The sequence below is a fragment of the Ipomoea triloba genome, chromosome 5 (assembly GCF_003576645.1).
Source record: "Ipomoea triloba cultivar NCNSP0323 chromosome 5, ASM357664v1".
In the NCBI taxonomy this organism is placed as follows: Eukaryota; Viridiplantae; Streptophyta; class Magnoliopsida; order Solanales; family Convolvulaceae; genus Ipomoea; species Ipomoea triloba.
Window position 1 is genome coordinate 27,123,993 of NC_044920.1, and position 11,717 is coordinate 27,135,709.

The 11,717-nt window shown below is 34.4% G+C and overlaps 4 protein-coding genes across 4 annotated transcripts; 2 read left to right on the plus strand and 2 right to left on the minus strand.

Annotated features, from left to right (window-relative positions):
- The first annotated feature begins 746 nt into the window (after nt 1-746).
- On the plus strand, nt 747-3,492 carry LOC116018964 (acyl-coenzyme A thioesterase 13-like). Its single transcript, XM_031259021.1, has 3 exons — nt 747-1,040; nt 1,148-1,297; nt 3,028-3,492. Exons 1-3 carry the CDS (start codon nt 864-866, stop codon nt 3,172-3,174), a joined length of 474 nt encoding a protein of 157 aa, XP_031114881.1. The 5' UTR covers nt 747-863; the 3' UTR covers nt 3,175-3,492.
- Nucleotides 3,493-5,547: 2,055 nt separating this feature from the next.
- Nucleotides 5,548-6,683, plus strand: LOC116021084 (HVA22-like protein e). The gene is made up of 5 exons (XM_031261692.1): nt 5,548-5,727; nt 5,844-5,870; nt 5,955-6,077; nt 6,180-6,372; nt 6,474-6,683. The coding sequence occupies exons 1-5, from the start codon at nt 5,681-5,683 to the stop codon at nt 6,492-6,494; spliced, it is 411 nt and encodes a 136-aa protein (XP_031117552.1). The 5' UTR covers nt 5,548-5,680; the 3' UTR covers nt 6,495-6,683.
- Nucleotides 6,684-7,100: 417 nt separating this feature from the next.
- On the minus strand, nt 7,101-8,141 carry LOC116020932 (putative germin-like protein 2-1). Its single transcript, XM_031261504.1, has 2 exons — nt 7,996-8,141; nt 7,101-7,866 (listed from the first exon to the last, which is right to left on the minus strand). Exons 1-2 carry the CDS (start codon nt 8,117-8,119, stop codon nt 7,304-7,306), a joined length of 687 nt encoding a protein of 228 aa, XP_031117364.1. The 5' UTR covers nt 8,120-8,141; the 3' UTR covers nt 7,101-7,303.
- A 1,578-nt stretch (nt 8,142-9,719) lies between these two features.
- Nucleotides 9,720-10,759, minus strand: LOC116020933 (germin-like protein subfamily 1 member 13). Its single transcript, XM_031261505.1, has 2 exons — nt 10,580-10,759; nt 9,720-10,491 (listed from the first exon to the last, which is right to left on the minus strand). Exons 1-2 carry the CDS (start codon nt 10,701-10,703, stop codon nt 9,929-9,931), a joined length of 687 nt encoding a protein of 228 aa, XP_031117365.1. The 5' UTR covers nt 10,704-10,759; the 3' UTR covers nt 9,720-9,928.
- Nucleotides 10,760-11,717: the final 958 nt, after the last annotated feature.

The following is an 11,717-nucleotide window of genomic DNA, read 5'->3' on the forward strand; positions in this document are numbered from 1 at the left end:
TTTTTTTTTTTTTTTTTTTTTTTTTTGCTTCTTTTTCTTTTGTTGTTTCTTTCTTTTCGCTTTACCAAGTCACACTCATGTTCTCTCTCTCTATCTTTTTCTCTTTTCTTTTCTTTTTCTTTGATTGATTGTATGTAGTCTTGCCTTTTTTTTCTAGAAGTTAAAAAAAAATGGAACAATAGTGCAAAAATTCAATTAAATTGAAAATTAACTTTTTAAAGGAAAATGCTATTTTTTTTGAGTACTATTAACTACGTTACAACGTAGTATCTGTTCATAGCTACTTTCTCAACCTATTAAAGCACAAAGAGCTCCCATCATCCATGTGAGAGTGTTAACCGGGACACCAGGTGCCATTAGACCACGAGGTCTTTGGCGGAAAATGTTATTTACTCCACCTATTTTTTTTTTTAAATTTTTTGTTTTATTTCATGAGGTGGCTTATATTTATTAGGTGTAATGAATTGGCTGACCCATACACATTTAATTAAATATTAAATAATTCAATTAGATGTCGATACATAAGAAAGAGAAATTTGGGGAAGTTTTTTTAGGGATCTCTAACATTACTATTGTGAATTAAAATAATATTTTAATAGTGTTATAATGATCAAAATTATAACTGTGTATAAAATAAAATTGAATAATGAAGTAACAGAATTTGCCGTATGTTATTGTTAACTGAAAAAGTTCAAATGTCGTTTTTCTACTTGGTCCACACTACGTGGACTACGTCAGCAGCGAGAATGTGGTTGCAGAAAGGCATCCCACAGGCCGCAGTAAACACCTAATTTCTGTACCTGAAACCTGACGGCTGCGGAAATCTTCTGATGTTTTAAATTCAGCTAAATCGAGGAAAGAAGATGGACTTATTGGAATCAGTAAAGCGATTCTTGGAGGACGAAGATGGAGAAAATGAGTCCACAATCGATTCCTTGCCTGCGAAATTCATCGAGCCTATTGTCGGGCAGGGGCTCAAGGTCGACCTGGTTGAGCGCGGCCGCCTTATCTGCTCTCTGAAAGTTCCCCCGCGCCTTGTGGTTCAGTTCTATATCGCTCGCTATCTCTTTTAATTTCACGTTTTATTTTCCCCATTAGTTTGAGCTGTGATGTGATAATTGATCAATGTTTTGGGCGTTTACGATAGGATGACAGCAACAGATTGCACGGCGGAGCCATGGCGACGCTGCTTGACCTTCTGAGTTCGACGGTTTTTCACACTGTTGAATTGGGGACTTTTCATTCCGGGGTATCCGTCGAGATCAACATTTCCTTTGTCGATGTTGCTGTTCTTGGTGTGAGTGGTGTTGCCTTTTGCTGTTTATTTATTATAGTTTATTGTGAATTTATTTTTAATTCTCAACTATTGCATTAGTTGCATCTCCATTTGGTCATTTGATGTTTATCCTTAACAATGGATACCCTCAGCCACTACCTAAAGATAAAACCCTTATGTAATAGCACACGAACCATACAGGGAGGGAGGTAAATTGCACTAGGAAAACCTCGACTAGGAGTGAATTCTTAATTTTAAAACACAACCAACTAAGCTACCTAAACATTTAGTAACTTGTATATATATATATATATATATATATATATATATATATAAAAGGGGTGGGGAGGGATCCGCCAGACCCTGTGACCAAGAGACTACTGTCAAGAGTTGAACTCACGACCTTTAGTACGAGAATATGCTCCACTCATTTATCCACCCTTTTCGAGACAAAATATTAAATATAATGCTCTAGATTTCTTTGTTTATTCTGAACATGGTAGCAAGGTTCTTTAAATCTTTAGTAGATAGGCTAGACTGTTATTAGAGGCATAAAGACTAGTAAGAAACTACTTGAGATAGATAATTCATTGTTTACATTACTCTGACTTTCTGAGTAGCCAGTCAACAGTAAGATGAGGTCATCCACAAAAAAAAAATAAAAATAAAAAGATAGATGAGAGATTGGAGTGATATGAGATATCACCAATACTTGTGGCTGTGAGGATGCCAGTTGCAGAGTGAGTTTGAGAAGCAATTTGTGTGCTCCCTGTTTCTCTTGTGTCATGTTGTTGCCTGTAATCAAACCTACAAGTCAGATTTTCAAATCTTAAGATTTTGATACTTATTGTATGCTGCTAAGTGACTAACTTAAACCTTTTTTACTGTATCATGTGAGTCAGTGAGTCCATCAAATGGAGGGATATTTTATTTTTGGCAATGAAGAGTAGGGATAAGTGAAATTATATGCAAGGAGTCTATGATAAGCAGGCATGTGATAAACTATAGTTGACTATCCAATAACACTATGGTCCATTCCCTTGATTGAGTAGAGTAGTGATTACTGTTCAGTGCAAATTCTCTTATGGATATGAGAGGCAAAACCTATAGGGTACCCTTGCATAGACCTTTACCCTCCTATGACCTTCAAAAAAGGTGGAAGATGAACTAGTTAAGGTGAAATACGGCTAAATTGGTTTTCCTGTGATTTCCAATTACTATTGTCGATCCCCTTCTGATACATATAGTCTTTTCCCGTGTTAGCATTTTTCATGTAAAAAGTGTCTTCAAGTATGGGCGTAGGGCTGATTTTATTACATTGACTGATACCCTTCATAAAAGTTACAAAGATATTTGTGTAATTGTTGATTTTTCCTATTTTTGTAAATGCATGTGCCCTAAAAGACTTGACCTTTAACTTTTAGTTTTAGGTTATAACCAGGAATAGGATGCCAATTCATCTTCTGCCATTACTGAAACAAGAACTGAGAAGTAACTACCTTTATTCATTGGGTTAGCCATTTGGAAGTGGTTTGCCAAATTACCCTTTATTCCTACTAGTATGTATTATGACTTTGAGGGGGAGATTTAATGAAGTCTCAACAAGAAGAAGAGTTTAAGAGAACCTTACCTTCTATCAAAATGTTTACAGTTACTATGTAAGAGCAGAATGTTTGTAACATCATATCTTTTCACAATGCATTGAATTGCATGCCATTCTTTAAAGTTTTAGATGATACTGTATGTTTCAGGAGGAAATCGAGATAGATTCGAAAGTATTAAGCGTTGGGAAGATGATATGTGTTGCGAGTGTGGAGTTGAGGAAGAAAGAGACGGGGAAGATAATTGCTCAAGGACGTCACACTAAATACTTGGGCATTGGCAGCAGTAAGCTTTGAACTTGTTCAACTATTTGCTTTCTCCATAACTCCATTTTCCCCTATTTTTAGCTGTTTAATTTGGGTGAACTGGGCAGAAAGGGATATACAAAAATTGTGGGATTTGCAAGCCTGTGGTGTTGGAGAAATATATATACAGAAATGTGGGAATGAAAATAGTATGTAAGACCTGTTTAATTATGATGAAACTATGTTCAAAAAAAAAAAATTATGATGAAACTTGTTCATATGCTCTTCATGGGAGCACTCTATTCACTCCTATAACTCTATAAGGAGTCATTGATGAACAGTTGAATGAAGAGGAGAAACATTGGACCAGTTTTTTAAGGTTGTGTTTTTTAACTGGTCTTTTGTACATCTGCAATATGATATTTTGGGATCTGACTTCCTTGCACAGCAGCAGCAGCAGACAACTACATTGAAGTCTGATCTATTTGATGGCCTAGATGAGGACAGCCTAAATCAGAGTGCCATTGGTCCAATGGTCCAGACCGGTGGCCCAACAACTCTTTCTTCCCAATTCAAAAGAAAAAACCCTCTAACTCAATACCATGAACCTTCATAGGGCAAATTATTCCGTGGACCACTGGACTAAGGGTCTACCTTGTTAGGGATGACAATTTGTCCCGTCGAGATGTGAATTTTTTATCCTTGTCTTGACGGGGATGAGGATGAATTTTTTTCTAAAAATAGGGATGGGGATGGAGAATGTGTGTGATTCCTTGTTGGGGATGGGGATATCGCTCCCCGCCCTGCTAAGATCCAATTAAAAACTCAATCATCCGTTTATTCCATTACAATCCACTATTCAAAGTAGAGTGTATGAGCTAAATTTTCTATTTTGCCCTTCATTTTAATGCTAACTTGAAGTCAATGCTAACGAAGAATCAATATGACTTACATTTGAATAGTCAGAGAACTTGTTTGAATGCAATTAAAAGTCATAGAATCAATTTCAGAAAATGTTATAGTCGAAGATCATTGTGAGAATTAACTCTTAATTCTGATTTTTACACCTCTGAATGTTATGCCTTAGCAAGTTTTTCTTTTCAAACTCATACGGAATAATGAAAATTTTGTTTGAGAGCAAGTTGATGGAAATGAAAAAAAAATAAAAAGTGTAAAGATAGATGATTTTAAATAGGGATCAGAGTATAATTTGTGAAATGGAAATGAAAAAAAATAAAAAGTGTAAAGATAGATGATTTTAAAGAGTTTTTTTCACTTTTGGTCCTATGACTTTAGTGCTTCCGTCAATTTAGGTACACGACTTTCATTCATGACATAAGTAGTGCTTGACTTTGATTTTTTTTCCACTTTTAGTACTTGACTTTGATTTGTTTTCCACTTTTAGTCCTATTGGTCATCCGAGCGACAACTTTTAATTGGAATCAACAAACTATTGTGCCATTAAGAGTAAAAGTGTCTTTTGATAAAGCCCTAAATATATTTATAAATAAAATCAGAGAAAAAAATAGGAAAAAGAAACGTTATTTGCTTGTTTTGCTTCGCTTTTTAAGAGACAACTTTTAATCAGAATCAACAAATTGTTGTGTCATTAAGGGTAAAATTGTCTATTCATAAATTCCTAAATACATTAAACGTTATTTACCCTTAATGGCACAACAGTTTGTTGATTTCGATTAAAAGTTATCGCTCAGATGGCCGAAAGGACTAAAAGTGGAAAATAAAATCAAAGTCAAGGACTAAAAGTGGCAAAAAATTAAAGTCAAGCACTACTTATGTTAGGAAAGAAAGTCGTGTACCTAAATTGACGGAGGTACTAAAGTCATAGGACCAAATGTGGAAAAAACTCTGATTTTAAATAGGGATCAGAGTATAATTTGTGAAATGTAAATGAGTAAAATATGAAACGAAGTGGGATTCGTGTGAGGGAGGGAGAGTCACCGACCCTGTGCGGCTGTGCCTAGAGAACATGAACACGTGGCTTCCGTTTTGGGTAAAGCACAAAGCAAATTAATTAATAACTCCTTTAAATGAGACAAAATTCATTTACCCAATCACACATAAATTATATACGGATCAGACTACGTTCTTATCCAAAAAGAAAATTAGTCTTATACTCTTTTATCTTTACTTTACTTTTTAACGTAATAATTGATGATTAATTATTTTCATCCAATGAGTGTTAATGAAAATGTTAACATTAAAATTTCGTAACACGAGAATAATTAAAGACTGTTTGCGCTTGTAACGTCCCGATTTTGAGATCCGACCGTCTTTTAGATGTGATGTGGGCGGTGCGAAACCTAGGAGGGCACGTTAAATCGAGAATCTGATGCCGCTTGCAGCGCCGCGTGTCGTTATATGGCCACCCCCTCTCCCGCTATAAAACCTCCATGTCTCTATCGGCTTAACTTAGTTCACACGTATACTCACTCATTAATCTACCTAGTACCTGCTATACCTACCTTATATTGTCTGTTAGTTTCCTCATCAGTTTGGTGTTTCCATCTCAACCTCCGATCCCTTAGAATCCATCATCATGGGCCGTTCATGGACTTTGATCACCCAACTTCATGCCATTGCAGGGTATTTATTAATTACTATTTACTATTTACTCGTACTATATATACCTCAATTATATATATATACTTCATTCATTTCAATTTGGATCTAACTTTATAATTTCCTTCCTTAAATTGCAGGCCAGCTACTACCTTGCTCTATCCTCTGTATGTACTAGCTACCAGCTATTTTATATTTATTTTTGTATTATACGGAAATTATACCTGAGTTATAATATATTTATTTGGTAGGTATGCATCAGTTGTAGCGATAGAGAGCACGTCAAAATTGGACGATGAGCAGTGGCTTGCTTATTGGATTCTCTATTCTTTCCTTACTCTCTTGGAAATGGTTTTCCAACCCATACTTCAATGGTGACGTTTTAATTTAATTCATATTCTCGATCAAGTTTGACTTTATTTCGAATTAGACGTACATGATTTGAGATTTTTTAAAAAATGTATGATGATTTGCAGGATACCAATTTGGTATGATGTGAAGTTGGTATTTGTGGCATGGCTGGTGCTGCCACAGTTTAGGGGAGCTGCCTTCATATACGAGACGTATGTTAGAGAAAAGGTGATCAAAAAATATGTACCAAATTTGTTGCAAAGCTCACCAAATGCAAAGGCCAAAGCCAAATTTGTGACTTTCGTTTCTCCTAACAAGGTACATATTTAGGAACATTAATAACAAGTTTTTTTTTTTTTTTTTTTTTTTTTTAAATGTTTTTCAAAGTAATTAAAGTTTACGAATTTTATGTTGTGCAGGGAGGGCAGGAAGCCTACTGACAATAGAGCGATATGATAATGTTTGGTGGACCGGCAACTTCGTACTAGGATCATATCATATCATTTTGCCATTCAATTCTGCCATCTTCTTACATTAACCTGTACCTGTGTATCACCATCGTCATTCACATAAAAGCTGTAAAATATCAGATCTCTTCTCACTAATAAATTCATGTTCTCCATTCTTCATCTCATATTTCACTTTTTAATTATCTCAATACATCCAATTTTGATGAATGTTTGATACCATTGAATGGCTGAGGCGGCTTGGAGAGTTAGTCTAACATTCTACCATCAAAATGTAACCTTGATCCTTAAAGGACATAAGGTTGTGTCTTTCAACTATAACTTTTGATGGTAAGCATTTCATCCTAATTATATAATTGGGAGAAATTATTCTGTGAAGTCGAGTCTAAAATACACAATTTACAAACTAAATGTTCACAATTTATATATTAATCCATCCCTACATATATTGGCTAACAGGGGAGGTTCATTTTAGAATGGTAATTACACAAAACTCAATCATCAGTTTATTCCATTACAATCCATTACTCAAAGTAAAAGATAACATATATGTGTTTAAGAATGGTAATTACACAAAACTCAATCATCAATTTATTCCATTACAATCCATTACTCAAAGTAAACGATAAACATATATGTGTTTAAGTATGAATCTAACATGAGAACGCAAATAGGCGCTTTATTCATATTTTAAAAGAAGAAATATAAAAATTAATGTATTTTGTATCCAATAGTAAAGGAAAATAATCCATCTGATCTTCAGTATCTCTTGCTTTGGTTCACTAGTTGTTGTTGTACCAGAATTGTGATTGGAGGTAGTTAATCACATTCTTGTCCACTTGGAATGCTTTAGTCAAAACATTTGGATTGATTGGTGGATCCGAACCAAAAACGGCATTGGCAATAGTAATGACTCCAGGGTTTTGACTGCTCAAGCCAGCAAAAGCAATGGCTTTTGAATGTCCGATGTTGAATTGGAAATGAATGAGACCTTGTGGGAATACGAAAACATCGCCTGCCTTAAGTACTTTGGTGAAGAGTTTGTTCTTCATTCCTGGTGCAGGATTAGAAAGGACAAATCCAACATAGAGGGTGCCTTCCAAGACTGTGAGGACTTCAGTTGCACGAGGGTGGGTGTGGAGAGGGTTGAGGCCGTAGGGCTCAAAATCAATACGAGCTAGTGAAATGCCAAGTGTGTTAAGTCCGGGTAGATTATTGACATTCACAGGTGAGACGGCTGATCCAAGTGGATTTGATGTATTTCCAGGCTTGTTAAGACCTTGGAAGAGGAAATCATCAGCACTAACTTCCATTGGGTTCTTGCAAATCTTTCCATTAACAAACACTGCAATACACATTAAACAAAAGTAAGTCACAAACATATTATATATTGTTGCTGTAATGTTTTTGGATTAACGAAGTACTTCTGACAGTGTGAGTAGTGAGTACGCTTTGTGTTAGTTAAGGTACATACCGGCAGCCTTGGAGTCATTAACAGCGACACAGAAATCCTGCAAAGGACTAGGATCCGATGCTTGTGCAAATGAAGATGCCAATGCCAAAACGGCAAGGGCAACTATGAGTAATCTAAGACCCATTTTAGCAGAGAAGGATATGAAGTTAAGAGGTGGAAGCTGAAATAGAAGTAACAATTTGTGTAAGTGATGATGATTAGAGAAAGGGGAAGGGGTGATATTTATAGATAAGTTGAGTTTGAATGAGCTAATTAATGACCATGTATGTGTTGCGTGCAAATCAAGATTGGACGGACTGCTTCAATAATTGTCTACTCCCTCAGGTATTTTATGTTTTTAATTAACTTTTCAAAGTCTCATTTCATCAACTACAAGATAAGCTAAGTCAATTAGTTTGATTTGTTCTTCATTATCTCAACTACTATTATATGCATGTAACAGTATATGTATGTATACTTGGAATGAGTAAAACTCTTCCATATATATGTCCTAATTTTATTGGATTTTAGAAAATAAAATAAACAAAAATTGTGTATTTTTTTAATCAATCGAAACATATCAAGTAAAAAAAAAATTGCAGTATTAATCATGTTAGAATTGGTTGGACCATTTGTCTAAGTCATCATCGGCTTAAACTAATTCATTATTCCAAAGATTTTGTCAAACTTAATTGATATGGAAGCTTTGGTCAACATATGTCAATTTGTCATCATCACTTACCCAGCATCTGGACTTGTTCAATTTTTATTTATTTTTTAAATCTGATCATTACATTAATTAAACTAACAAATGGAAAAAATTATTATTTACACATGAATTATCAAGTAGCTAGGAGCCTAGGACTTGTATTTAAAATTTAAAAAAACATTGATTATTTAATTTTGTGTTAATTATCATTATATCAAAAGTCATTATATTGATAGTGAAGATCAGATGCAATTTTATTACATTATGCTTGTGTAGTACGTAGCTCATTACATACTCTGATACCAATTGTTAAGATCAAACTTTACTATTATGTCAAAGTTATAACTAATATTCTAATAGAGAATATGCAACTTTATTTTGTATATTTAATTTGCCTAGTAGCCAACGTCATGTTTTGATGTCAGGCTAGGTAGCAAGATATTAGGAATATTACCATTTACTATTCCTATCCTGACTAGACTCTTTGTATCCTTATAAATACATATCTTCATCATGTACTTTACATCATCAATGGATTGATCAATAATAAGATTATTCTCAGAACTATTGTTCTCAGAACTATATTGAAGTCAATGACCTAATTAAAAAGAAAAAGTCGTTTAGGATTAAATCGATGACTAAATTGAGTATTAACTCATTATGTTATTGGTACAGTGTTTCTCGAGCTAGACTTTGTAATATCCCTTGAGTCTATTTTCTTTGCATGAATGTAAAATAAAATGTTAATTTTTTCTCTTGAATTATCTTATAGTATTCACATCTTGACATGACAATAAAATATACCATATGTATCCTATATTAGAATTTTAGTTGTTCCAGATTTATTGGCTTTGGGATTGTGTACGTTTAATTTGTAAATGTTAATTATTTAATTATTATAACTATTATTATTATTATTATTATTATTATTATTATTATTATTATTATTATTATTATTATTAAATAAATAAATAAATAAAATGAAAGTGAAAAAAAATACAAAGTATACACAAGCCACATGATGTACACACCAATATTTAACAACTCAATTAATTTATTCCATTACAATCAACTCATCAAATTAAGTAAAAATAACAAGATACAATAATTAAGTTTAAATATCAATCCAACATGAGGGCCCCAGAAATAGGGAACTTTATTAATATTAAAAAAAATATTAATGTTAATGCATATTATGTATCAAATAATGAAGGAAAATCCTTCTTCAGTATCAGCTTTGGTTCACTAGTTGTTGTTGTACCAAAATTGTGATTGGAGGTAGTTAATCACATTCTTTTCCACTTGGAATGCTTTAGTCAAAACATTTGGACTGATTGGAGGATCGGAACCGAAAACAGCATTGGCAATAGTAATGACTCCCGGGTTTTGACTGCTTAGACCTGCAAAAGCAATGGCCTTTGAATGTCCAATATTGAATTGAAAATGAATGAGACCTTCCGGGAATACGAAAACATCTCCAGGATATAATGTCTTGGTAAATAGCTTGTTCTTCATTCCTGGTGCGCGATTAGAAAGGACGAACCCGACATAGAGGGTGCCTTCCAAGACTGTAAGAACTTCAGTTGCACGAGGGTGGGTGTGAGGAGGGTTGAGGCCATAGGGTGCAAAATCAATACGAGCCAGTGAGATGCCAAGAGTGTTTAGTCCTGGTAGGTTATTGACATTTACAGGTGAGACAGCTGATCCGAGTGGATTTGATATGTTCCCGGGCTTGTTAAGGCCTTGGAAAAGGAAATCATCAGCATTGACTTCCATTGGGTTCTTGCAAATCTTTCCATTAACAAACACTGCAATGCAAGAAACAAAAGTCACATACATTGTTGACTCAAATTAAAGGGAAATATAGATGCAGTTTGTGAAAGTTAAGGTACATACCGGCAGCCTTGGAGTCATTAACAGCCACACAAAAATCCTGCAAAGGGCTAGGATCAGATGCTTGTGCAAATGAAGATGCCAATGCCAAAATGGCAATGGCAACTATAAGTAACTTTAGAGCCATTTTTAGCAGAGAAGAATTTATGTGTAGTTAAGAAATGGAAGCTGAGATGTTATAATGTGAGGAAGTGTTGATTAGAGAAAGAGGGAGGGGTGGGTATTTATAGATATTTTAGGTTTGAATCAGCTAATACGAGACTAATTAAGTGTTGCGTGCATATACAAGATTAGGACTGCTTCAATAATTGCATACTCCCTCATCAAGTATTAATTATATGTTTTTAACTTTTCAATGACTATAAGCTAAGTCAATTAGTTTGATTCGATCTCAACTATTACCTATTATTATAAGTAATAACAGTATGAATTAGCCAAGTCTATGTTGCCAGCCACGAGTGTGAAGAGAGATGAATGAATCTTACACGGAGACATTTTATTAGCCAAAATAAAGAACAGGTAAAACTCTAGTATATATTTAGAAATGCCCTTCCGCACGCACGAGGTTAGCTTATTGGTTTAGTTGGTAGTATTTGAAAGAAGAGATTAAAATTTGAAACTCGGGAATCACAGTGTAGGGATTATGCCCAAAGAGGACAAATCCTTTGTGCGCTTCGACATTTGACTCTATCTGCTGAACCATTGAGTTACCGTAATTTATATTTTCTTACATGCTCTGTCGGGCATGAGTGTGGAGAGCTCTTAGGGTTGAGATTCAACTTTTAGGAAGAAGAAGAAGAAATGCCCTTCCTATCTTAATTATGGAAAAAGTCCAATATAAATTGCGATGTATATGGAATCAAACTAATTGACTTAAGTAGTTTAAGGGTGTGTTTGGTTCGCATATGGGAGGAATCGGTATGAGTATCAAATACTTGGTAAGGGTAATGGGTTTTGGTGAAAGTATCTTGCATGTTTGGTAATAGGGTGGAATGAGAATGATTATTAATAGTTGGGGAAGAAATGAAGAAGGGAAATGAAACCCTTATTTTATTAGGGTATGAATTTTTCAATTATGGGGTATTCCAAACCCATAGTAGTCTTCTAAAAACCTATCAACCAAACAATAACAATCACTTTG

Bases quoted from the DNA above. Each gene is read 5' to 3' on its own strand.
- LOC116018964 (XM_031259021.1), top strand. From the start codon at position 864: ATGGACTTATTGGAATCAGTAAAGCGATTCTTGGAGGACGAAGATGGA. The intron at 1,041-1,147 runs GTTCAGTTCTAT...CGTTTACGATAG, and splicing joins AAGTTCCCCCGCGCCTTGTG to GATGACAGCAACAGATTGCA. The intron at 1,298-3,027 runs GTGAGTGGTGTT...TGTATGTTTCAG, and splicing joins TCGATGTTGCTGTTCTTGGT to GAGGAAATCGAGATAGATTC.
- LOC116021084 (XM_031261692.1), top strand. From the start codon at position 5,681: ATGGGCCGTTCATGGACTTTGATCACCCAACTTCATGCCATTGCAGG. The intron at 5,728-5,843 runs GTATTTATTAAT...CTTAAATTGCAG, and splicing joins CAACTTCATGCCATTGCAGG to GCCAGCTACTACCTTGCTCT. The intron at 5,871-5,954 runs GTATGTACTAGC...TTTATTTGGTAG, and splicing joins ACTACCTTGCTCTATCCTCT to GTATGCATCAGTTGTAGCGA.
- LOC116020932 (XM_031261504.1), bottom strand. From the start codon at position 8,119: ATGGGTCTTAGATTACTCATAGTTGCCCTTGCCGTTTTGGCATTGGCA. The intron at 7,867-7,995 runs GTATGTACCTTA...TGTGTATTGCAG, and splicing joins TAATGACTCCAAGGCTGCCG to TGTTTGTTAATGGAAAGATT.
- LOC116020933 (XM_031261505.1), bottom strand. From the start codon at position 10,703: ATGGCTCTAAAGTTACTTATAGTTGCCATTGCCATTTTGGCATTGGCA. The intron at 10,492-10,579 runs GTATGTACCTTA...CTTGCATTGCAG, and splicing joins TAATGACTCCAAGGCTGCCG to TGTTTGTTAATGGAAAGATT.